We start from the raw sequence: 27,949 nt of genomic DNA, 5'->3' as shown, positions 1-27,949 counted from the left end.
GTTGAGCTCCTGAAGCAGCAGCACTCTCCACCCCCTCCCGTCAAATGCAGAAAGCCTGAATCCCACACAGTGTGCTGACGGAGCACGAGACATGTGAAGCTGCCGTCTCTGCTGTTGTTTTGATGTTAAATGGATTTTGTTTTTGCTGGGAACACTTCAGACCAGTCTTGCATTGTCATGTAAACCACGTGGTGATTTGACAATTTGACAAGCATGTTGCAATACACACAAAGGGAACTATCAAAGAGAAACACTGTTAATTAAAAGTATAAAAATGGACACCCAACACGCAACGCAAATTGTATTTAACATTTTAAGCATTTCAGCTGTTTCTTCCTCTTTGGTGACATGAATAGTGTTTCTAGTAGGGAAACAGGAGCGATAAAAATCATCCTGATTTGCATTTCTGAGTTCCCTATTCTGCCTTTGAAAGCAACAGCATCTGTGCTGGCTGTTCCCCCACACCCCACTCTCTTCTGCTTTACCTGCCCAGCCACAATGGAGTCCAACTGTCTACACTTTCAATATCCTCATCACGATAGAAAGTGCAGCTGCCAGTAACATAATAGATACCATCACATTTAAAAGTGGGTTGTTTACCTAAACGGCAAATGCCTTTGTTGGAGAAAATTCTGAAACTTTAATTTCTATTTCGAATTAAGAAAACAAGTTTGAATGGATACCCGCAGTTGAATCAGCGCTTAATGGTGTTGAAAATCACAAAGCTCAGTATCATCCTGGCATCATTACGTGATACACCTTCAGGAGCTACTTATTGACCTAAAAACCAATATAGCAAGGCTAATCATTACAGAGCCTACTCTATGATTTCACCCAGCTCCAACTGTTTTATTGTGGCCAGAATAAACCTTTAAACAGGCAGCAGAAACCAAATGGCCACTGCAGTAATGTGTTGTTCTTTTTGGGGGTATTTCCGTGACTTGGTAAATAGGGGCAAACTGCCTGCATAACAGGCTCAGTGGGTGCAGCAAGGAACAAAACTGTAGCAGTGGAACAATGCAAGACCTTTTAGTGGAATTATCCCATCCCTTCCAAGCAGCTTTGTAACTGGTCCATCAGGTTAGGCCTGATCTGGTGCTATTCAGGGATCCAGTGACAACTTGTCACTCTAGATACACACAAACAGATACCAGTACACATAAACACACATACATCTAAACTTACAATCAAGCCTGCTCCACAGGATTCAGACCCGGGTGTGGGGATAAGATAACTGCACACCTGACCAGGCAATGAAAAGACACACAGGCACAGGTTCACATCGTATGCACACGTAACCTTTGTGCCATAAACACAGTCACGTCCAGGCCCCACCCACTCCCTCCCACGCATCCTAACCTAGCTGCAGGTTTTTCAGTCTTTCCATTTCTGGGCTCCCAGCAGCCCACACTGCTCTTCGCTCCATCCTCCTCCCCACCTTTCTCATTCCCCAACATATTGTCAGAGTTAAAGATCACAGGCTAATCCAGTGGCCATGCTGTTTATACAAGTTTTGTTTGTTTTGAAAAGTATTACATTTATCACCATGATGGCATACAGTACGTTGCGTTGAAGAAAACCAATGATCAAACACTGGTCCAAAGGCCTTTTGATCAAATAATGGAAAGTGCTGACTAGAAACCCGGTTATGCATAAAAGCAACAAATATTTGCCTCGAGAAAGTTTAGAATGTGGTTTCTCCAGTGTGAAGGGTACCTGATTGATTTCGTCCATCCCGTTGCTGGCGAATTCAAACACCAGTTCGCTGGGCTGCACTGCTGTCGTCATGGCAGTGGAGTTCAGAGGGCAGAGACTAAAATATCCCAGTTACGACTACTCCAGCTCCTTCGGTACACAGACTCAGCTTCACTTCACAAAATGGCTTCCCTGTCGTCCTGTTTTCTAATCTGGGCAGTTAGTCCTCCGACAGAGTGAGAGAGACCACGAGCCGAGTTTCAGAGGATCGCTGTGGCCCAGGTGGGAGCAGCCTCGTCCCTCTCTGACACAGAGGCTGGGCCCCGCTGCGCCTGGAGCATCTACACCTGGCAGAGAGAGAGAGACAGATAGGGGCTAAGGTCAGCAGACATATTAGATCGCTTTAATTTCACTGAGAGACAAGAGGCAGCTACAAGCAGAGACAGTCCTAGTAGAAACCCTTGGTGTTTATCAGGCCTAACTAGGCTGTGTAAAACCTAGAAAGAACTACGCAGTTTCAGGCAGGACAAAGTAATATGGGTTATCTGTAGATTTGATGTTTGGTGCTGAAAAGCCACAACTTTCAGTGAGAAATTACACCACGGACTGATTCCAGGCTGTTTGTGTGACAAACACAAAATAACAAGTCACCAGAAAGTTGCTTGGACCAGGCTTAAAATTTACTAGCAATGCAATTGCCTTCTTGCCAGCATTTGACAGTTATTTTTGTCCTGGACAGTTACTTTTACTCAACATGCCAATCTTAATACAAATATAACATGACATTGAAATATTTAGAAAGTTCATTCACCTGTCTAATTCAGGCTTAAAAATGGAAATCGTGTATGCCTCACATCTAATAACAAAACTATCTTCTAAAAAATCTAAAGCAGCAACTAAAATTTGGTTTATTCGTCTATTAATCTGTTGACAATTTTCTCAATTAACTGATTAATCATTTGGTAAAAATGATTAATTTGACAATCACAATATTCTAGTGTTTAGGTTGGCATCTTCAAATAGCTCAATAAGTCAGATGAACAATTCAAAATGTTAAATTCACTGTTATGTAAGAGCCAGAAAAGTAGCAAATCATCACATTCGAAAAACAGGAAACAAACTTTTTGGCCTTTGTGTTTTTATTGTAATTATCACAATAGTTGCAACTTAAATTCATTCCTTTCCATCAAACTAATCGATTCACTGTTGCAGCAATATGTCAGCGGACGGTTTAGAGGATCTAAGTGTACAGTTTGTTCTGATTTAATCACTGACGCCTCTCTTTTCATAACTATCTCTGAATGTGAGACACCCCTCAGCACACCACCCTAAATCATAAGGCTCAAGGGGCTGATATTATGATCACATGAGAGGCTGCTGGGGTGGAGACAGTCTGACTAAGTCCTCCCTTTTCACACAAACACACACACAGGCGAAGGATCACTCTCTGGTGATGCTCTGGAAGCCCCTCTGTGCTCATCCTCAGGGAGTTACTGTGATCACAGGCGAAGGGGGAGGGACACTAGTGGTCGTGTACTTGTTTGTGTGTGCGTGTGTGTGTGTGTGTGTTGAGGTGTGTCCCAACAACCCGATACCCAGAGGCAGGTTTCAGGGATGAAGGATGGGAGGGGTTGATGTTGGGTTGAAGAATAAACGGATAAGAAGACCCAGAGGCCACACACCCCCACCATCCTCTTTCCCAGAGACCAAAGAGTTGGCAGGAGTATATAAGTCAGTTTGTGATGTTTGGTACCCACCCCCCACCCCCACTGCAGACCTCACTATCCCTGCTTTTCCCGCTGCTGCAGGGTGGAGCTTATTTGTTTTGAAATGCCTGGGTGACTGACGAAGTTGCATACCAGGCCCAATTGTATTTTGAAGGGGGTGTTAACGCAAGAGGAGGTGATAGAGAAGGATGTCTGAAGCTTGTGGGGCCATGGGGGATGAATACATTTTTTGATTTGGTTTATCTTTTTGCTAAGAATCCAGACAGACTAGTGCCACGTGGCCGTTGTCTGGAAAGCATCGCTATAGGAGACAGAAGAGAGACAAAGAAACTAAATCTGAAGGCTAGTGTTTCACTTCAGTCAATCCCTCTTGCTGTCTCTGCTGGGCAGTGTCCATGCCCACCTCTGCCAGAGCTGGACGCTGCTGCCATCTGTCTGGAGCTCAGTGTCCTGATCTTCTTGGCATGTTTGTCCTGAGTACTATGCATTATTAGACTCAAGCTGAAAAGCTGGAATATATTGTATGTGGTTTCCAAATCAAGGTAAATGTATAATTCATGTAAACGAAAAACAAAAGCAAAAGACAAAACAAAGAAAACAAAAGTGGGTGGACATGTGTCTGCTTGCTAAATGGCTTTTTCAGAATATGCAATTTTGAATGGAACACATGTGCATTTACAGCAGATGCCTTGATCTGTTCTCTGTGAAGCCAGACGAAATGTTCATCGGTGTGTATCATATTGGATCACTCTGAAATTGCCATGTCCAGCCTCGCTGCCTCATCCTAGATCTGAGAAGGCACATACTGCTAAGCCAGCAGATGTTCACCGCAACAGAAAATCTTGGTTCTCCTTTTGGAGTTAAGTTTTTGTTTGATTATTGGAAATTTCTAAAGTGGTTCAGATGAACATTTCAGCTTTCAGCCACAAGATTTCAGTTAACTGATGAAGTTTGTAGAATCCGGTCACTAACTGGTAATGAGATGACAAGAAACTGAGTGTTTTCGAGCAGGAGTCAAGAAGAAAGTAAACAGTATTTCTGCCATTCAGACACGTTTTATGTTTGCATCTCTGACTTGCTAGTATTTGTGTGTTGTCTTCTGTATTCCTTCTACAATGTATCAGACTGTGTCAGAGGTTGCACGTGTGTATTTTCTATATCCCTCCTGTCAGTGCTTCATTGATCTGGATGGCCCAGTTGGCATGGTGCTAACAGCAGACAGGGATACAAGAGAGCCAGCCATTAGTCAGACGCAGCCTGCACATTATCCCCGAGCACACGACAACAGCTGCCTTGTCCCAGCACAGGGGCAGGGTTGTAACTGCACTTACTACGTCATGAAGAGGAGAAGAGGAGGAGAACAGTGAAGGGAGGGATTTTACTGGGATGTTAGTCAATGCATAATAGTCCACAGAGCAAATAGACTGCCTGTAAGTCGTTCTGGGTGGGGCCTGCTTTTGACAGACTTGCGTATTTTCGTGTGGTTACCAGGTGGGGCATCCTGGTGAGGTCTACAGCATGAAACTCTTCACTGTAGAGTTCTGGGTTTGAATACAACCAAACACATGAGTCTGCATGTCATTTTCTACCTAGCTCCCTGTGTAATTCTGGCTCATCTGCTGTGAAAAAATAAATAAATAAAAAAAAAAACTTAGCATGCTATTAAAGAGCATGTTCTGAAACAATTAGATAACTAATAAATAGAATGATATGAATACCTTAATGAACAATTAAAATCAGCAATATCTTATTTATTGGCCCCTTGAGAAAAACAAGCAGTAATGTATCAGCTAATGATGTTGTTATAGTATTATTATTATTAGCAGGCAGATGTCTATTTATATCCATCAGACACAGAACAAAACTGCCCTTCATTTGGAGATATATTTTGGTCTTTGCCAACTCCTGGGGGAAACATCTATGTTTTTAGCACTGTGCTCACCAGCTAGTTACTACCTTGGTCTGTCTGTTGCTTGTGTTGGGCAGATTTTGTTTTGCTGAGAACAGCTACACCTAGAAATAACATTGATGTGAGCAGTGAGACTGGAACATTACAGTCAAACTGTGCATCATAAAACCAAAACAATGAGCTGAAAGGCACTATAAAGCTCGTAGGCCTGAGGGGAACTGCAAAGTTGGGCGGTTGAGACTGAAACAAGTAGTTGCTAGCTGTCTCCATGGGCATCTGCAAACCTTAATCAATACGCTAAAAATTTTGACAGCATGTGAAAAGTCCTCTTCACAATTCCTTAGCGACTAAGTTGACTTATTCAAACAGCTTGTTTTGTCTGTTATAACTATACAACTATTGTTTCATTGTTTCAAGCGTAAATTATCCTTCATTATTAAAACACATTATCTAATTGTATGACTCACTGCAATGTCATGTAATGAAAATAATAATCAGTGGCAGGCTACAAAGAATCGATAATATTGATAGCTGATAGGATGGCTCCATCTCAGCCCCTGTCATGTGACCACAGTGATGGGATTCTTCCCATCAATCAACTCTCCTCCAGTGATTATGCCTGTGTGTTACTCAGTATATGGCTGCCTGGCATGCAGCAGACTGAGCAGGACTATGAAGCAAGAACTGGCCTACTCCACCCCTACAGCATGGTGACTGCCAGTCGCAATAACAACCAATTAGAGTCAGGATTCATGAACAAATGGAGCATTCCCAGAAGGCCCGACTTCCCCCGCTTTAGTCTCTTCAGCTGAGCTCATTGTTGACCATGAAAGGAGGTAATTTAAGCCAATTGAATGACTATGCAATGACTCACCCTGCATGTGGTGAGTGCAAACATTGTGAGATGCAAGAAAAGCACCAGGCAAACTTTACTTATCAGCCATTTTCAGCTCAGGTTACAAAAATACAGGTTTCCTCAGGTGACTGATTGTTCAGCAGTGCACTGGGATGGTTATGACACAACAGTCACAGGTCTTAAAGATGGCTGGCGCTAGTGTCAGAGAGTGGGCGGTATTCCTGGTATTTGAAAACTTTTTCCCACACAGGTAGCGCAGACATGACGTGTACAAACTGAAAGAAATCAAGAATCTCTCAGCACCCTCTAAACACTTGCAATGCTTTCAGAAGTTACAAAGACAAGGATTTTGTTGTTCATCTCACAGAGTTGAGAGACATTTCATTACCAGTCCAAAGAAATCTTTACGGTACACGAGTCCTAAAGAGGTTTAATTTTCCCAATTTAGCTGTGCAGTGAAACAGCAATGTGCAAGGTGGCAGAAAACGTATGGGCTTACCACCACCATGTTATTAAATGGTTGTCAGCATGCTGTTTTTGCAGGATCCTCTGGGTTCCTGTAAGGGAAATGACTCAGTGATATGAGGCTCAAGCTCATTTCTGGAGCTCTGTGATAGCCCATATGGGCATCAAGGGATCCTGATCATCATTTTCTGGACAGCAGTTCTCTTTTGTTTTGCCCAGTCGTCATTAAACTACCCACCAGTATGGAACAATAGCGCATTTAGTGCCAAGGAAAATTGCTCAAACACAACAGTTTTGCAAGAACGTGATTGTAAAAAAAAAAAAACAAGACTTCAAGACAGCACGAAAAGTGTTTGTGAATTACAGTAAGGTCATACTACTGAAATTAAAACGTGTTTGCTAAATCAACAGAATAAGAAGACAGCAATTAAGAGGGTGCATCAATGGCAGACAAAAAAAAAATCACAGAGGTGGCTTTCATCAGGACTACAACACTTTGTCAGCAACATAAAAATTGTTTTGTATGCAGTATTTTCTGAACATTCTACGTTTTACTCACCACCTAGCATTTCACAATACGGCATGTCTCACCATGTTTCAAACTCCAACTCAACTTTATTGAGCTAAATAAAGGAGTGCTTTCACTGGAATCCAGAGGCCGCACCATGCGTGTGGCGATAAAATGGCAGAAATGGGCACAGAGGCAGGCATAGACACTGACAAATAGCATGCAGCTGCAGAGCACAAGGCATCAGAAACACAGACAGCTCTGCGTCTGAGCCACCACTCGCTGTGTCTGTATTACACTAGGAGGCATTTGGCTCTGCCGTGCCAGGGCCAAATGAAGACTGAAAGAAAAACGTCACCTCAAGCACAGGCTTTCAGAAAGAGAATGGAATTTAATCTCATCTCCTGCGAACCTTGTACTTTTCCACTCAGGCTTCAGGCTCTGGAAGAAGGACCCATGCCTTCCTGTGACAACAGTTGTTTGTGCCAACTAACATTATATCAGGTATAACACTGAGTTTTATATGGAAGATTAGACATTAGCTGTAGTAAGATAATGTGATCTTGAGATCAGGGATGTAAGCTTAGCAATGTCCCCAGAGACAGTTTAGAAACATCCTCTGAGACCAGATTCCATTTCTCTTTTGGCCACTTTTTCATTCCAGTTTGCTTGAGTCTCCTTCTGAAAGATGAAATGCTGTTCTCTCTCCTGCATACTCTTTTAACATGCATTTTAATATAGTAAAGCATACTGGGCTTTCTTGTAAATGGCACGCAAGAGAGCTAATGACAGACAGAAAAGGTAGCAACATGTTTTAAAACCGGGTAGAAAAAAAACACCCACAAACTGACCTGTGAATTTTGCACTCACAGGAACAGCATCACTGAGCAGTGGGTTTCTGCTGCTTCCTGTCTGTTAAACCACACTCACAAGAAAATTTCTTCCTCTGTGTAAGAACGGAAAGTTCTAAACTCCCCTTCCTTCCTTCTTAAACAACATGCTATTACTCTGGTAGATATGAGTGTTGTCACACAGGTAGCATTTGCTATATAAATGATATAGTTTCTGCCAGAGTGACGTTGTAACAAAGATGACTACATGACAAGTGAAATATTTTTAGATAATGACTTACTCTGGCCCCTTAACAAATAATTGCAGAGTGATTTGGTTGGTAAACTCAAAAAAAAATGTGTTCTCGCCTGCTAAAACTACTTTCCAAAATTTGAAAATCAATTTTTATAAGAATCCAAATACAATATACTAGCAAAATTAGCAAGCTGATGATACAGCATTAAAAGATGATTTGCAAATAAGACACCATTAGATTATCTATCATCTTCTCACATCTTTAAGCCTGCTACTCTCAGAGTTGTTAATTACAGTGATGGGGATCACAATAGGTCTCTCAAAGCCACACCTGCCATTTGCAGACATTTCTCCCCCACAGTGCTGACACAAGGCGTGCAAAAACAGACAGCATTACTAACCTCCAGACGCACATCCCTAACTTGGCCCCATGAGTTGGTTTTACACAAATTCTCAGAACAAACTACACAGTTCTTGTCACACAGTCATCACTTAAAGGTCAGAATGCAAGACAAATTTATCAGTACATAAATGTGCTGTATGTGCAACTAGAGTACCCCACAAACTTCTACTGCAGCACTGAAAACAGCGGCCCTGAAGCCCAGACGATTCATTAACAATGTGAAAATATTCTGCGCACTTCTGCTCAACTTAATAGGAAGAAATATTAGGCTTAGAAACCCATCCAAATGCCAAATCGCAATAAATTCCTCAAACAAAACAAGAGTCATTAAACTCCTTCTAGACTATCTTCCTGCTGTCTTACCGGACATGTCATAAATACAAAACTACGTTTTGCCACGGAGAAGCAGTTTTAATGTTGTAGAAGCCATTCTTTGATAAAAAACTAACACCAGCAGCCTATTGCTATTATGTGGCAACAGGCCACATGTCCCACATAGGAAGAACCGCTGAATTGTGAAAACAAGACAGGAAATTGCAGCAAAGTTTTAGAAAAGACAACTGCACCCAAAAACATCACAGTTTGATGTGCTGTGTGTTGCTCTGATGCTCACAAGGCTCTTACAGGTTTATTATGGGCTCTAGATGCTGGGTTAGTACTGGTTTAGCAATGTGCATAGTGGGGAAAGTGCCATCTTTTCAAAATTGCCACCCATGGCAACATTAGCAGCAATGCTGCTGAAATTATACTGAAGCCGGATCGTCCAGCTGATATTATCTGTCACAAGAGATGTTTGACTGGTTAACAGGTGAAAGCTAACAGGCAAAATATGTGAAGCCAACATCTTAAATGTTTTCTATGTTACTCTTAGCCAAAAAAAGAACTGACTACAGGTTTGATAAGTGATGTTTTATTATTAGAGATTAGCATATCCAGGCATTTTACCAACCAGAGCTGAATCCAAAATCTAACTGGCCATCAGAACCCATTACTATCCACTACAATGTTTAATGTTCACAATTATTTAACTTGGCCTGTCCAGACAATCTCATAGCATTGGTCTAACCACTAACAAATGACAACACCTTCTGCTATGTGGATCAGTACTACTAAAAATTTGGTCTATGCAGGCCTCCGTCAGGGCTGCTGTGTGTCATACATGTAGAGAATTTGCACAAACATTAAGCATCGTTTTTTATACATATAATTTGCGTATTTGGTCACCTTTGAGCCTGTTTTTGAAAGGACACTTCTTTTCACAAAGCAATGCAAAGTAGCCACAACATATTGGCAGGTTCAGGAAACTGTAGGTCCTGCAGGAGGTCATTATGGACATCAGCTACTCTATGAACTAGTCTGATTATCACAGCCCTCCTAAGACCATGTCCACTTAACTCCTGAACGAAATAACATGACATGTCCAGCTCAAGCAAATAGAAAAGCATATCAAATACAACTCCATATTGAGTGCATTGTAAGTTCAATGGATTCATTATTATGAACCTCCCAAGCAGGTAAGGTCTCAGCTCAGGTTAATGACAACATTTAAAAATCACAAGGATTCCATGTAAGAAAAAGAATGGCTAGGACAGAAAACATACAAGCCTATGCGTGTGTCAGTTGTGTCTCACTGCCCTGCTGATTCTTTTCTTGCAGACATTTTTGAAATGTTTCATCCTGATTCCCTGACTCTGCTGTTGTTTTGGCTGCTGTGTGGGAGCGATTTGATGCATGACTAGACTGGAAAAGCTAAATTCTCTCCTTTTTATACAGTAAGGAAGCCTCCCACAAGCATTAGACATGTACAAGAGGTAAGCGCATAGAATCACATCTTTGTAAAAGAAAAAAATTCTAAATTAGAAAATTGTATGCAAACTCTCCTAAAAACCAAAGCTAAAGATTCAAACCCTGAAGTAATTATAAGGACAGTGCTGCAAAACCTGCTTATTCACGCGCCCATCTCTGATGTGTTTACATTCATACCAATACTAATATGTCACAGCACAGGAATACTGGCAGCAGGAAGATATCATACCCATAAAAACACTAGCAGTACACTCTGAACTAAGCTTAAATGAAAACAAGGGGAAGGATAACACCCCTAATTCTTTCTTCAACTAAAAACCACCAAGTCAATTTTACCCCTGATTGCAGCCATCACATTACACAACACAACAGCTAATTATCACAGAGGGAGAAATTCCACTTGGAGCTTATATGCTGTATGAACTTTGCCAAGATACTTTCCACACCGCCTTGCAGCATACAACTAGGTACGTGTTCAGATGGAGCACAGAAATCTCAGGGCTCCGAGTCTGAGCCAAGGCTGAACAGGGGACCCGGCTGTTGCAGAGGAGGCTGCATACCAAACAGGTCTGGACACAAGCGGGCTGATGTGTCCACCCACAGTCAGGCATGCAGTAATGTGTAACAAGCAACACACCTAGAGATGGAATAGAGTCACACAGAGACAAAATAATCTCCTGTTCCTGTGTTATGTCATACACTTTGGGTCAAGTTGTCCCTCCAGGAATATTCTAACATTATGGAAACTCTGCTTTTTACAACTTTTTTTGCAGAGTCAGATAAAAGGACTGATATCACTCAAATAAATATGCATTTAGAACTACAAAGGGATAACAGCTTGTCTTGCATGGTTCAAAGGTACAAGGTTTAATCCAAAGTAAAAAACAAACAAACTATAAGATGCCAATTTCTGAGTTGCAGAGTTGCTAATAGGGGATTTTATAAGCTCTGGAAGGAAGCAGACTTGGTGTTACCCCTATTTGTAGTTTCTATGCTAAGCTAAGTTAACTGTTTCCTGGCTGTAGCACACATACAGCATGTCATGCTGCGGTACACTGCCTTTATTACGTATTCATCATAATGGTTCATCTTTTGTAAAGGTTAAAGCACTGTGAATCATGTAAAGTTGCAGCTTTAGCAAAGCTGTTTGTAAGACTTTTATTTAACAGCTAATAACAACTAAATCAGCTCTTCCCATCTGATCCCCTATAAAGCCTTGCAGATAGAACCACTCACACTGAGACAGCTTAGCCCCTTCAAGAGAGCTTATCTGATTTCACACAATTGGATACTGGGTCAGTGTGGTATTACATATCACTGGTCAATGTTTCTATCTAATCTTGAAGCCAGTAAACGTATGCCTCATTCCTGGATCTAAGGGCAGAAGTGCAGAGTCATTGCATTTCAAGATGCCAGGTGCATACTTCAAATACGAACAGTGGAAAAAAAATGTTCAGCTATGCGACCTAATTAACGCGCCTAAACTACAACTCGTGAAGTCACAACCATAGCTTGCATTGCATGTTTTAGCTATTACAACATTACTTGTACTTCAGACACGTGGGCTTGTTATCTTAACATATATTCGACAACTATGTCTGACCTCCATTTCATCTGTAATAATGTTAAATTTAGGATTACTGTACTAATACCAACATATTTAATTAACTTCATATGTTCCAGCTGCTACGAATATTAATAAAGGCTCACATCCACCTATTTAGAGAAGTGTTGGAGATCAGTGCAGGAAGCAGAAGTACAGTCTGTCCAGGCAGGTCAATATTTGAGAAGGCTTTATGAAATACACTTGTTTATGATAGTCAGGCGATGAGGAAGGTGCAGCACGGGTGCAGGAGATGAGGACAATAAACTACCTGCTTAAAGAGACAGACGTGTTCAACATGGTTAAATAACAAAATATTTACATGGTGTTATTGTTTAACCATATTAGGGTCGGTAATAATTACATGTGGGTGCAAAACGTATAGACAGAAGATAAGTTTACGAATTTAATGAAATGACTCTATAGCTTTATCAGGAGGATGCACACACGACAGGCTCATGTAAACGTTAACCTTTGCTTCAACAGTACTTTGAATAAAAAGGCCTGACAGTCAGTCTCCCAAGGGGCTGGGGTTATGTTGTTCTGACGAGAATCACAATGCAAAAACGTAAAGGTAAACAAGGAGTGGCTGTTGCTTAGGAACACGCAGAGGAAGAGGGCTTGTAAAGTAGGCTCTGTGGTACAAGACAGAGAGAGCAGGTGGGCCTCGTTCAGTTCAGCAAAGGCCCAGTGAGCCTGTGGGGACACATGTTGAAGACCAGGCATGACAAGCACAAACAGATGACTGAATGGATTTTCAAACTGCTCCTGTCTGTGGACTAAACTGCTGAATTCTAAAAATTGTTTGGCATTTTTGTGTAAGCAAGGACATCGTGGCTCACTACAAGTATTTATACTACCACTGCTCTTGTGAAACTGCAACTGCCAGAAACAGCTCAGGGAATTTTATCAGCAGCTTAGTCAGAGTGACGGAATAATTAGAGAATATGATTATCCACTTCCTTGCAGAGAGTTAGAAGAAAACAGTAATGCCACATACACCATGAAACTATGGGCATTAAATTAGCTTAGCATAAACTCTGGAAACATGGGTTTGTTACTTTTGGATAGAGCTGTCCTGTTTTCAGTTGTTATGCTAAGCTAAGCTAAGCACACCAGCAGCTGGCTCAAGCATTACATTTATTTGACAGATATGAGAGTCTTATCAGTCTTTTTATATAACTATCTGCCAAAGACTAAACACTTTCCAAAATATTGAAGTATTGCAATAATTATGAGTAGAGTGAATTGTTTTTATTGTTGTTTAATAATAAGAAGCTTGTAACAGTCAGTTAGCTAAAATGTACTTGCAGCATAGTCACCATTAGCTTTATGTTGATGGACACATTTGTAAAGAAACTGTATAGAACGACTGTTCACTATTTATACATGCAGCTCTTTATGTATGCACTGAGGTGAATACTTTGGAGCAATTACAGAACTTTGAGCATGCCAAGCCCTTGATGCTACAACAAACTTTTACAGAAAGGGTGCCATCCTGCTGGTAAATGTTTGAGGGCCACATTAAGCTACATTAAATGCATGAGAGTGTGCCACACACCTTTTACACCTTGTCATCGAGTCTTTTACTCATACACAGAAAAAGGTGATGGCAGGGAAGAAGTGACATTTCAATAAAATGAAAGCAAAGTATTAAGGAGAAGGAGGCAAGGTTTAAAGACAAAAAATAAATAAATGAGGAAACACAAACTTATACTCAGGCCTACATAACTGAGACCTTTCCACTCAGACAGCAGTTCAGCAGATCATTTAAGTGCTGGAGTCATTATGGGCATGGCTAGTTTTCCATATGAGAGCTGGCTGCTGAAGCTTCCAGACACAGACACCACTGCAGCTGGGTGTCTGGGACCAAAGCCTCCGAAAACCATGTGGGAAATCAATTTCCCTCTGTGCCTTGGTCAGAATGCCTCTTTGTACCAAGTGATACTGCATTAAAGCATAATTTAAATGGTTTAAAGTAGCACAAGGGAGCTGGAAAGTGACACTAGCTAAAAGTATGTTAGTCTTATGTTCACTTGCATCTCGCACTGAGGAGTCTATTTCTGCATGTTGTTACCTCATGCAGGGTGGAACCCATATAATTGGGGGGAAAAAAGCATTGCACTGTGAATGTGAATGTTTTAAGGCCATTGCATTATATAGTGCTAGCATATTATAGCTGTCAGTTAGCTGTCAGCCATGAAAGACATAAATGCATTATATTTCCGTATTTACAAAGAATACAGTCACAAACGACTATGCCTCAACCAAAGGCAGAGCCCAACCGAAGGCTGTAATGGAAATTTTAATGATGTTCTGCATGCTGCTTTTATCTGAAGCAAAATAAGCTTGCACCTCAAACCTGCCTCCACCCACACAAGCTCAGTGAGCAACTTCTATGACAGATAAAGTTTTATCAAGATGTGTACGTCATCATAATTTCCATGTTGAAGTTTTAAACAATAGATAATATTCAGCTTATCAACAAACACTACATAACTAGTCCGTTACATGACCAGCATGCTAATAAAATTCAGGCAGACTCTATACAGTACTAGCTTGTGGAGCTTTGTAGTAGTCCATAATTCATGACTTGTATACTGTTTCTATCTATTGGCCTGATTACCACCTGAGCTTTACTCGATCCACTAACAAGCAGAGTCTGTCACTTATTCTAAAAATGGATGGGAATCCCTTTGAATCCACTTTTTGTGTGTAATTCCAACATGATCAGTAGTGAAAGAAGTACTCATAATCTTTACTTGGCTTAAAGTATTATAAGTTATTACTACAATCTTAAAATACTTTATTACAAATAATGGTCCAGGTGTGGAGTCCCCATGAGTGGGCAAACTAGTACTTTTTTAGTGATGTTGAGTTATTTATCATACTATTAGCTTAATTCTAATACTGTATTATTGTGTAAGCACCGTGTTAATGTGGTAGCTGGTGTCAACATGTTAATTTTTATCAATTTTACTCACTGTTGGGTAGTTGATTCTCTAACAGCACAATATATTTAAAAACCGTAAGTACAACATACACTGTTTCCCACTGAAATGTAGCAGATAAAACCAGAGCACAAATATGAAATTCAAGTTCAAATACCACAAAATAGCACCCCAGCAATGTAGCTGACATGATGTACTTTGTTACTCTTTACCACTGGGCATGAGACACTGCCATGCAGCCATGTTAAGAGGAGACAGGATCTGTGCCGTGACCAGCGTGGTACGTTGCATAATCAGGAGACTTTATCAAAAGGTGTGACCTGATATTCCACATATCATCCTTCTCGCACTTTCTTTCATACTTTCTTGCTCTTTGTCTGAAAACATGATGCTCTTGTCTTTCACCTGTTTCATTCAGGTGGGTGTTATTATTCTCATGCACCTGCCGGCTCCTTCTGTGACCAAAAAATGGTAACAAGTCCAGACTGGGAACTCACATCTTTCCCAGCTTCTGGTAGAGTTAAGGTGGTGTTAAACTGATCATTTTCAGATGAAACTTTAACCAAACATGTGATGTGTGAAACTTGGTGACACAGTGCATTCAAAGTCTTTTCACTTCACTATAGATCCCCAGCTAACATAACATTCACAGTCTCTGAAAGACCTAAACCAATCATCTCATGTTTTCGAACAAGCAGGACTTTATAATCACTGAAAAATCCCAGATTACATCACATCCCTTTTATTTCTTAGGAAATAAGTCTGATGAAAAAAAGAAAAAGAATCAGCTCTGGTTCTCAGATACAAATAAAGACAAATGGCATTTTGTATTACTGAAATGAAATCTTTCTGGATAGAAGGACTAAAAACTTTTCGTTTAGTGGGCTCAGAGGGCAGATGTGATGATCACAGCGCCCGTTCGATACACTGCAGTACAACAGGCTGCCAGTCCCAGCATGCTCCGAGTATGAGAGAGTTGCAACATGGGATACAGTTACTCAATCAATTTAACTTTATTTATCAAGGGAGGGTTTCCTGAGTACCTGCAGCACATTTACACAGATACACATCTGGTTTACAGAATTATTACAGCATGTGCCTTGCTCAGTGGCACAGTAGCCGTTACAGAGGGAGAGAGTTACACATTAACTTTCCCCACCCAGATTTTCCCAGCTGGTCACAGGAGTTCAAACTTCCCGTCACAAGTCTACTTCTCCAACCTTCAGGCCTGCATCTTTTCCAGAAAAAGAGTGAGATGGAAATTAAAATGGCAAAGAAGAAATGGAGAAACTGACATGGAAAGATGATGCAAATCCATCCTTGAGCAATATAAAACACCAAAGTACACAGGGGCTCTGATTTTGCGTTGTCATATGAACATTTTCCAACCAGGTCTATTTGAATGCAGTGACCGTGGGTAAATAAGACGTGTATCGACTAGTTTCACTGTGAGTCTGATGGTTTTCCACAGCTACCTAAACAGACTAGACCAGAGGCAGTGGTACAAGTGATGGTCACCTCGCAAAAACAATTACATGAGCAAGTTGCTAACATAATGAAGTAATACTTGCCATAACCACCATATATGACTCTAAACACATATTATTCGATTGATCAAGAAAATGATGGCATCTGATTGGCTTTAAATATCATCACAGTCATAACTTCTAAACAGAGAACAATTTAAAAACTATTTCTCTCCTTCTTCACCACATTAAGAGTAAACAGGGTGAGTGGAGGCTTGTTTATACGTGTGACGTTCAATCAGTAGAATATTTAGTTAGCACAAAGTTATCCTATCTGTATTTTTGCTGCTGACAGATATTACATGTATATAGATAGAGATACTCTATTTCTGATGAGGAACACTTTGTACCCTAGCATGTGAAACTGACTTATGTCGAAAGTGCAACAAACAGTTTCTACCTGACCATACACAGTTGGCTCTGTGTTCATTCTCTTCAAATTAAGAACTTGCAACCTGATAAAAATCTTCCCTTTTTACATATCTCAGCATGCCAGGGCTATAGTAATAAAGTAAACCCCTCCTCGTCCTCCTCCTCTCGTCATGCCCTTCTCTTGCAACGCCTCCGTCATCTTGCCCAAGTCTAATGATCTAATTACAGGCTAAGACTTGTTGACTTTGTATTGAAAGAAGAGCCATCCTGACACTACTGTCCAGCCCCCCTTCTGTTCTTTATCAGTCTCTGTTCTTTGAATGAAACACACAAAGTCTCATTAAACAGCAGCTACAGGATGAGTTCATCCTCTAAAGCACGAGGGCCTCATTTACAATCCAAATCAGGGTGGGCATGGAGTATGATGTGAAAGTCGGGTAAGTGAGGTTGAATGCAAACTCAGAATTGCTCAACAACAAAGCCATTCACTCACAGCATCATTTGCTGACGCTATAGCAGGTATAAATAAAGATACAGAGAAACTCTTTTAGTGCGAGGCCAATAGATCCACTTCTAGCAATAGTTCAGTAACTCAGTCTAAAGCATAGAGATCTTGTTTTGCTATCTCTGAAAATAATTAGCTCTACACTGCCTTTCTTGGGCCCCAACTGTTATGTCAGACACTACACCAACAAGACCAATTCTGAATGCCAAACAGATAAAACAACCACAAACTTTGGTATTTTGAATATAATTACATTTAAAAAACCTGACCAAATCTAAATACAAATGTTCTGCCCTGGTTCTAGGATAACTGCAGCGCTGTGTGTTTTTGCAGCAGTATTTGAAGACTGATTCAAAAGAAAACGGGTGTGAAATCTGAAAGTTGCTTTGACTGTAGCTGTGTTTGCTCAGTGATATAGTATGTGCACAATGTCTTCTGTGGTCCACAAAGTGCAGAGTAGATTTCTGGTAAAACAGGAAGCGTGCTTTTATCTCTGCTGCACTGAGCAACTTTTAGAAACAGATACTCACCAGCATTAAGCAGAATCATTTGGTTGAGAGAGGGGTAAAAAGACTATAGGAAATGTTGGTTCATACATGCAATAAAGAGGTAGCAAAAAATACCGCAGGTTCACACTTCACTCTGAGGTGAAATGATAATCTACTGCGCATCTACATTACAAGATGAGCAACATTCTGTTCTGGTGAACAGGGGATTTTGATGCATGAAGCACTGCATGACTGACTTCACGCATAGACCTGTGGCTGAGAGCAGAAGCAGTAAAACTACAACCATTTAATGGAGCAGGTCACATTTTTACAACAACAGTATGACATCTGGGTAGGAATCATGGTTTAAAATCGACCTGGTGCTAAAATACTGATTACTACACCATGAAAAGTACATGTGGGCTTGGTCACAGGCTTGCCAAATACTGTTCCCGCCCTTGCTTCAACACACCATATAAGGCAAAAATTCATAAAAGAAATGCAACAAGCAGCCTTTTCAGTTAAGGATAATTCTTATTAGTTCTTCAAGTGGTAAGCACAAAAAGTAAACTCATCACTTCATCTTAAAAGGGCATAAGCGACAGAAAATGGTGCAGTATATACAAGCCAAGCTCCTGTAATCATAGCGTAAATAATTTTGTTTTGCTGTTTCCTTCGTTGGCATTTGATATAGAAGTAGGCCTGGAAGATGTTAGATGGGGGAAAACACACCTATATAAATATCTGTTGAACTGGAAAGGCCTGTTTAAGCTCCCTTTAGAAAACTTTAATATGTCAAGTGTCTTAATGAATATGCCATGGTAAAGCAAATGGTGCACACGATGTCAACCACATTGCAAGTGGACCAAATTAAGTCCATCTACAAGCATCGTTGGCAAATATACACGTACATTAACCCCAGTATACAATAATATTTATGTAAACAATTGAGAAAATGCTTAGGAGCCTATTTCTAGCTATTTGTTTTCAACAACAACCACAATAAAAACCATCAAAATAACTAAGAGTGTGAAGAGGAGGAGAGGTATTCATCACTGACCTCAAATACACAGGGTTCGGGTGACGAGGTCCATAATAGCAATCGAACAAGTGTCGATCTCAGCAACCAATGAACATCAAGAGAAAAATAGACAACAAAAGATGAAACTGGGAATAATCCAAGATGTGCTCAGAGGAAGACAATGGTGCCTAAAGACTGGCCAGCCCCACACCTCTTTCTCACAGCGATAAAACGAAATTAGAGAGGAGGAGAAAAAGACAATGCAATGGCTGCTGTTTGAAACAGAAAAAGGAGAAGTGTAGTGAAGCAACTTGTCCTCTCCCTATGAGTCACGCAGCACTGTCGCCATTGGTAGGGGAGCCCTGAGGCAGACTGCCTTCACCTGGCCAATCAGCGATGAGTATCGGCCCTAAATGCAAATCCTTTCAGGTGAGTTCCCCTTGTGGTAGGGATTGGACAGAGCTACAGCGGGGGAGGGGGCATCAGAGAGAACCAACCAGAGGGCCACACCTTAAACAGCATGAAAGACGAAAGACGGGTTACTCCTGCGGAGGCGGAGGTATAAGCAAACAGTTGGACAGGTATGCACTTACTTTAGACTTTGACCACAGAATATGGGCCAGGCATGGTGATAAAAATCTGTATGGCAGGTCAGAAATAAAGTTCACATCTCTTTGTGTCCCATTAAAACATTTACAATGAATTGTGGTTCTAATAGCCATATCAACGAGACAGTTAAACTGCTGACTTGTGGAGGAGTTGTTCCCCTGCAGTAGAAAGCACCATAAAATAACTTCTACCAGTGGGAGGGAAAAAGAACTGAAAAGTCGATTGCATTTAGATATGAGCTAGTGCTTTATGACAGAAGCCCACAGTTTCTCTCCTCCTCCTGATCCTCTTTGAGATTCAGTGACCATGATCATGGGGAAGCTTCTGCAGTGAACAATCATCACATGCAAGTTTAATTCAGGCAATTATGCATCCATATCTCAAATGATTCATTCTAATTTGTTATTAAAGTATGCAAAAAGTGTCAGATCATATGAGTAGGTAACACATCATTTCAACTGACACGTATCTTGTCATGTTCAGTGTACACGTCACAAAAAAAATATTTATCAGAAATGACACTCGAACAGGAAGCGGTGGTCTGTGGTGAGTGCTCGACACTCTGTCATCACACCAATTTAAACATGTTTTCCACTGAAAAGCCCCATGTAGCATATTTAACTGATGCAAAAGATAAATAATTACATTTTATTTTTATTTCTGTATTTATTTTTCTAATTGGAATTGTACAGAATGACCATAAAGCATCACAGAACTTGACGGCTAAAAAAATGAACGCATTAAACTCACTTACACCTGCAGCAGGGCCTGTTTGTCATGGACCCCAAAATCACCCTCTCAATCTCCACCAAGTGCTCCCATCATCACATTAATTCTTCCTGTCCTCCGTTCAGCGCAGCTCAGCTCGGAGTCGAAAGCAGCTGTTTGCTTCGGAGCAAATTGATAGCCTTGCCATGAGGGAAAGTTACACCAAACAAGCTCCATTTATCATCTGCCTTTGGAAACACTGTCCACAACCCTGAAGCCTTGGAGGAAACTGTTCACTTCTTGTGATATAAACTCTTAAGGCTAATGCACTGCAGCACTGCGAAAAACCCAGGACAACCATGTAAACACACAAAAACACACAGACACATGTACACAAGCAAACTTAATTCCTGTGTTACTCCTGTTATGTAAACCTACAGATAATTTGATAACCTCGACAAACACCAAAGGGTTGAAAAACAGCATCTGATGTCTGAAAGAGAGCTGCATACGTTTACGTTCAATAGCTACTTCCCTAACAGAAAGCAAATGCAGAGATGGCAGGCATGGATTGCATACATCAGTAAACACTAAGGAGAACATTTATTGCCGCAGCCTCCTGGCTAGATCATCTGAGGAAGACAGAGCATTGTCCTTGTAGCATTTGGTTGGGGGAACTACAAGGACAGCACTAGAGGCACTACAGTGTAAACTGTGTTCATACAAGTTCTGGAAAGTTGTCACTGTGTAGGGCAGAGGATGAATCCCTCTCTACCAGCACAATAACTATAATTTATCCTGGATGAGAGCATAAACTGGACATCCAGAATCATAAAAGGTATTCGAGTCAACACTGTGACTGCCAATCAAAAATATTTCAAAGCAAGAATAATGACAAAAATGAATTAAACATGTCAAGCAAGTCTGAAGCCAATACCAAATACAAATGCTACATTTCACCGGATATACTTTAATGAATAGCATGAATAACAAAAGCGTTCAACCAACAGATGTCTGCATCACCCTAATTTATGATGTCTGCTTCTGAACCACACAGAAGCACTTAAAGGATTAGTCTAATAACAAATTGGTTGTCAACAGAAAATTTACTGATTATGGTTTTGAAACTGCATGTTCGTTTCAGCTATTTGCCAAGTAAGTAGAATCGTTTTTGTCATAAAGTTACTATGAAAGAAACATTATTTCAAGCTTTGGTATTTGGTATTTGGCTTTGGTATTTGGTAATTTCTGATAAGAATTTGTCTTTCATTCAATCACTTAATGCCTTGATTTAGCAAATGACAGATGAAATGTGGAAAAATTCGACTATAATCCTAATTTGTACTGTTTAAAGTCTCAATCACATTGAACACATATTGGCAAGAGTGTAATGTTAAAAATATCTTCGTAAAAACTGTCCAGCTAGGTAAATTTTATTCATAGAGTCCGATTTAATTAGCTTCAAATGGCATCACACGCTGTACAACAGACACACTTTATTTGACTCGTGAAAATGTGTTTTACAAGAAAAGTGGAGGGTTTCCTCTTCCAGGATATAACAGATAGTATATATCGACATATTTTATATCTTCATGTTAATGCTTGGGCAAAAACATACACTAAATTGTTGATTGGTGTCAGGAATGGATTGGATAGCAATAAAAAAAGCACTGAAAGCAATGATAAAGTCACTTAATTACGCCAGACAGACACATTAGGTCTTGGGGTTGTAGTGTTCGCAGTGAAACGTTCATGGCCTCAAATCTAGACTAAACTAAAAAGCCTCATGAACTGCATGTCAATAATTTGTTACAATGTGTTTTTCTTGAATACAGGAAAAAGAGCCCACTTACTCTCTCCTAAGAATTCACCATGATTCCAATTATATTTTGTAATACCAAACGCAAACTCACCCAGATTTGCACAACAAATCACATCCACTCCAGGGAAAAGCAATAAAAGTGAAGATGTTTAAATTGCTGTTGCTTCAAGACATGTCATTGGGATCAAATTAAATTCAAACCCACAGTGTGAAAACACAAAACGCCTGGCTCACACAGTGCATTGTGTTCTTGCTTTATTCATACAATGGTTGTGTATTAACGAGAGCAGAGAAAAAATGCCTTGATGTGTGATCAGTACACGGACACGTGACCATGCAGGCTATCTGAAAGGACACACCTTTCCTTTGCAGCCTAAGAATAAAAAAAAGGGTCACTGGTTAGTCTCATGTGCTCGTTCTGCATAACAGAGGCCGACCACAACAGAAGCAGGCCTCAAAGCCCCCATTTTCTGTGGTGTGTCCCCATTAAAGGCAGAGCACAGCAATACTTTGCACCGAAGTCTGTGGCAGTAGACTCTCTTTGCCAAAAGAGAGAAACTAGATAACTAATTGTATAATATAAATCTTCTTGGTTGTCAATCCAAAAGCCAGTGGTATCTTAAGCTGCAAGATTCACATTCTAACACATTCAGTCGATGCATGGGTAAACTTGTTAATAGGACACCATTTAATTTAGTTATTCAGGTTGCTACAGAAATATTCTCAGACAATAAATTTTATGTTTTAACATATAACATTAGAGTCACAAATGAATCAAAAGCCAGGTGTTAGCGAAGCCTGTACGCTTATATTATTCAGATCACCCAGTAAAGTGGCATGTTCAAGAACTGTCGACCTTACAAACATTTTATAGCAATCCCTGACAGGATGAGATATGGGAGCATTTGGAGGACACACAGAATTATTTGTGTGGAGGTCATCTGGTGGCTGCTCTTGCTGCTCAAATACAGAAGTGGACAGATTTCAGCTGAGCCTGTCAGATGCTAGCTAACAGGACAGACGTGCACCCCACAGGAGACACAGAACGAGGAAAACAAGAGGGCAGCAAGGCATTTTAATTAACCCCACTGAGATGGACAAAGAATTATTGTACAAGAAAACACTCAGAAACATCTGCCAGGTGTGGATTACAGTGAAAAACTGAAGGCAACCAAGGTGGTATGCAAATATTACCGTTATTTTGGTTTAAAAGCATGCCAGCTGGTTGAGGTCACACTTGAATCCAGTTTGTTCAATAGCTGACAGCTTATGGTGCTATGAAAACATCATCATTCTGGGACAGTGACCATCCTGAGCTGAGTCACATTCTGAGATGATTCACTGTGCTGACGGAGCATGACTATAGATACACAGACTCAACAAAGAGCTGTGTATGTGTACAGCTGCAAAGACAGCGCTTTCAGTGTGCAACAGCTCAGTCCACTGTATGTGAGTGATTCATTAGCACCTCCGAGCACAGATGCAAAGATCACAACAGAGAGTGTTCAATGTGGCATTCAGTTTATTTGACTATATTCACACTGGCACGTAATGTGAACCGTGCACACATTTGGAAGTGACTTCTGGAAGAGATACTCTAAGCCAGGTCCCTCTTTCTAGCAATACATTTGAACTCTCAACACACAGCTGAACAACTTGTCTTTCCCTCCTTATATTCTTTGTCTTTTCATTTTTTTCCTGTAAGTGGACAGGATACAGTCACATTAAACTGTGCAAAAAACAATCAAAATCGACACAGCTTGCTAAATGTTCATTGTGAAATAACAAGTCAATATATGCTCCCATTTTGCTGACTTGCCAGAAAATTCAACCATTAGTCTGAATTAACAATGGTGAAAAGAAATTCAATTTCAGGCTGGATTTAACTATAAATTCTTCAGGTAAGTATTCGGAGAAATACACTTTTTTCTCCCTCTTTCTTTCTTTCTTTTTTTTGCCGAGCAGATAGGCACTGCACACATGTATCCATTAAATATGAAGCAAGAGACAGTAAGCTTAGCCTCACATAAAGGCATAAGGAAAGTTTTAATTAACACATTGATTCAAGCAAAATGAGGTATAAAAATGCTATTACAATTGACTTGAGCTTCAAGTTTAACAGATTTGGGAGTGGTATCAATTTTCAGGTCTAGGAAAGTGAGAAAGCCTATTTCCAAAATGCTTAACTATTCTTTTAACATTTAAAGAACCTCGTGAAATTGTCTCACCTGCCAGTAGGCTAAGATTCTTGCATAATGGATGTTGTGTCACTACAATATTAATCTTGTCTTCTTGGTGGATTAGCTAATAAACCAGGGGTTGCATAAATTATTTATTTTATAGTACAACATACTGTAGTTTTCATAAACAGGGAGTAGATGGAGTAGTAGCATTAGATCTACTGCTGCCCAAGCTACATACATGCATACAGACTGCATCTCATTAAATATTAAACACAGAGAGCAGGCTAACAGTCCACGTAATTCACATCACACCTCTGTGGGCTTTTTCAGCAACCTGCAATCAGACAACTGCAGACAGGATTCTTTGCTACGTTAAATCACTGAGGTTGTTTCTCATACAGATACCTTATCGTAAACAATCGTCAAGGTTTCGAAAAGTTTATCTGTGTCACACCAGCCAGTTCAGTGTGAAGAGCATGTTTGCTCTAATACAAAGCAGTTTTTAACCCGGCAGCCCCAGTTCATCTCAAGCTCATTATTAATAAAATGCCATGAGACCCTTCGAGTATATTGCGCTGTCACACAGGGCCTTGATTATAATACCCAGTGGCTGCATGCAGTTAAATAATTCAACAAGCCTGAGAACTGCCTGTCACTCTGAAATTAACCACTCCAAAAAAAAAAAAAACAAAGAACTAAATGACAAAATTTACTGATGGTGAGGACAGACCACTGCTTTTCAACTGATGTAATGAGCTGGCAGAGCTAACTGTAAAGTCTGTCACCTGTGTCGTTGGTTGTATTAGTTACATTTGTTGAAAGTTGAATGAGGATAGATCATTTGGCTTCTTCGGACAAAGCTCGCTGTTTAAGTCCAAGCAGCACTGGCTGAGCTGACTCATGAGCGGCTTCTGTGAACCGCTCACTACTACCTCATTAGCCGTAAGAGACATGAAAAATGATAGGCTGGAATATCATTATGCTCCAAAGTTGCAGACAAAGCCAGTTTCTATTTTTGTCAGGAGCTACTTTGTGTGGTCAAACTACAGTAAGCTGGAACATTACAAACTAAGCCACTCCTTAATAAAATTACACATACATCAGTGATACAGCATACTGCGCTGTGTGCCTACATGCACCTCAGTGGGCACCATAAAAATATCTAAGTAATGCGGTTAACTAATCTCATGATGTCAACATGCTGCCAGAACAAAGAACCAACAGTAGTTCTCCCTGCAGACAATGTAGTGTGTACAGGCCAAATATTAAATGATGCTATTTTTTCTTACATTTTCCTACAGTCTGTGCGATTTCTGTTTTTCCAGCTGAATATAAACTAATGTTACATTGCATGAAATTCTTTCCTTAAAAGGAATAGTTTGAAAATACAGCTATTTGCTTTTTGGCTGGGACTTATTGGCTCTTATTGGTTTATAAAGTTACAATCAGCAGGTTGTTAGCTTTGCATAAAGGCTAGAAAGTAACAGAGGGAAACAACTAGCTTGGCTCTGTCTGAAAGGTACCAAAATCCACGTACTAGTGTGTACAAAGCTCAATAAATAAGGCTCGATCTTTTTGAAAGTGTGAAATCAAAAATATGTAGTTTTACATTGATACCTTTGGACACATCCAGGATAGGGGTTCCCTCTGTTTTCAGATGGTAACAGCTGTAGCTTCATATTTACTGTACAGGCATGACAGTTCTATCAATCTGCTCATTTAACTTAGGTTTCTGATTCTGAAATAAAAAAAATATGACACTTTTGTTCAAATATTGCATATTCTCAGTAAGTTTTTATTAGCACCACAATGTGCAGTTACATGATTACTGAATAAGCCAATCATACTTATAATTAATGGGTGTTATAATGATACTAGAGGACTGCACAACTTCTGTTGGTATAGTATTACTCACAGTGAAGTCTGACTGATTTCACAAAACTAAGCTTTAATACCTTAATAATGTCCCAACCAATACTTACAATGTTAAGTTTTCATCTTTTACTAAAAATAGCTTTGACCATAAGGCTGGATTACGTCATAATAATCTAGAGATTCATGGGGAAAACTATGGCATAATGACTCGTTCAAGTCACATGCTTGTGAGACAGACAGCATGAGAGTCGAACGAGGTTACAGGTGGAATTTCCCTTGTCTCTCCTTTCCCTTTGACGTCATGTCCAGTGGCAGCAGTTTACAGATACTGCTGCCTGACTATCAAACATGTCTGACAAGGTGATATTCAGGTGTCACAAGCTTGCGGTGGTTAAACAGCAGCGTATAATTAAGGAACTTTGCAAAAAAAAAGCAGTTCCTCTGTGAGCTCTCAGCAGAACACAGGCCAACACGTTATTTTTTCTACTTGACAAAAAGAGAAGTTCAAAAGTTTTATTTCTCTTTTCACAAGTCAGTTCCCACATTTTCTGCAAGTCATTTCAGGTTTCAGCCATCTCATATGATTGTTTGTTTAGTCAAAGTATATGAACATTGCCATCTTGTGGTTATTTTTAAGGCATCAAATTGCACTAATTCACACCTAGAAGAAAGAGCCATTACGTAAAGTTGGTGACCTCAGAAAATGTCGGTCATTAGACTCTTTTTAAGCTTGCAGAGTAAATAAGCAGACTTTATTAGTAAGTGTATGTCTGGACATTAAAGCAGCAGTTAAAATAATGTTGAATTAGCTCTGGAAATATTCCTGAACACTGTAACAGGATGATTGACCTGTTTATAAAGATTACAACACATGCCAACTGGCAAAAGAAAAAAGCCACTGTACTCCTTGTCTCTTGCAAGGCCACTCTGAAAGCTTTTGTGAAACTGGAGTGCTGCTTTCTAAATAGGATAAGAGCCCAGTTCTTCTTTTTGTGTAGTCGAATCAATATCCAGAAGCCCATTAAGGCAGGCGGGTTCATCTTGGGCAAGAAGAAGTATCTGATGTCTGAATAGCCCTTCATCACGAAAGGGAGCACAACAGCTTTCCATTGTTATCCTCGGTCATCATCACACTCCTCAGCTGCTCAGACTGCTGATGGTGACATCACCGTCACAGGATAAGACAGCTACCAGGAACTGCTTTAACCTCAACCCCACAGTCTTCTATCTGCAGTGTGCACAAACACACACAAACTGACCTATATCACTCAAAGCCTGCACAACAATAAAGCGATCAAAGCAGCGAGGAAAAGGGGCAAAGGCGAAGCTAATGTGTGGGCAGCAGCATGGCAGGATGTTCCTAAAACAAGGGCACATGTTTGAAACAAACAAGACGACTGCATACTGGAGTATATTTGGAAAGTCTTGTTCTGGATAATTGCTTTCAGTGGATTGAAGTTTCCAATTATCCACAAGCCTCTGCCAGTGTTCCCACCATGGGAAGACTGAAGGGGAGGGCAGAGAGGGTGGGTGAAGGGTTGGTGGGTCCAGCTGGTCCTGTCTCTGGTGGGACTGACAAACTAAAAGCTCATAACTCTGCTCTCTGCGTCACGGCCGCCCGCTCTGAAGGAAGCAACTGCTGCCGACCAATGAGATTGTGTTTGTCTGTCCCATGATACAAGCATCTCAGCCCAAAAATGTAAACATCTGGCAAACATTTAGACTCGCCACAGAATAGGGTTGATCAACAGTTTAAAAAAACACTATTCTGTCAAGCGTTACAGGCCTGCATTTGTCGAAAAAGCACATCGGTAAACATGTATTTATATTT

At 40.4% G+C, this 27,949-nt stretch overlaps 1 protein-coding gene across 3 annotated transcripts in view; it reads right to left on the bottom strand.

The window, feature by feature from the left end:
* The window catches only part of elf1 (E74-like ETS transcription factor 1), a 38,781-nt gene that overhangs the window by 9,122 nt on the left and 1,710 nt on the right, over positions 1-27,949 (bottom strand). The window contains exons 1-3 of one of the 3 annotated variants that reach the window (XM_008276095.1): positions 18,961-19,272; positions 1,717-2,042; positions 1,186-1,242 (exon numbers count right to left, since the gene is read on the bottom strand). In XM_008276095.1, the coding sequence (XP_008274317.1) occupies positions 1,186-1,242; positions 1,717-1,788 (129 nt within the window). In that variant the 5' untranslated portion in view covers positions 1,789-2,042; positions 18,961-19,272. Of the gene's footprint in view, positions 1-1,185; positions 1,243-1,716; positions 2,043-18,960; positions 19,273-27,949 lie in introns of those variants that run through there. The other 2 variants (XM_008276102.1, XM_008276110.1) reach the window with 2 other exon arrangements.

Source organism: Stegastes partitus, unplaced genomic scaffold (assembly GCF_000690725.1).
Source record: "Stegastes partitus isolate 25-593 unplaced genomic scaffold, Stegastes_partitus-1.0.2 Scaffold2, whole genome shotgun sequence".
Taxonomy (NCBI): domain Eukaryota; kingdom Metazoa; phylum Chordata; class Actinopteri; family Pomacentridae; genus Stegastes; species Stegastes partitus.
The sequence above is the reverse complement of the archived record's forward strand: the minus strand, read 5'-3'. Positions and strand labels throughout refer to the sequence as shown.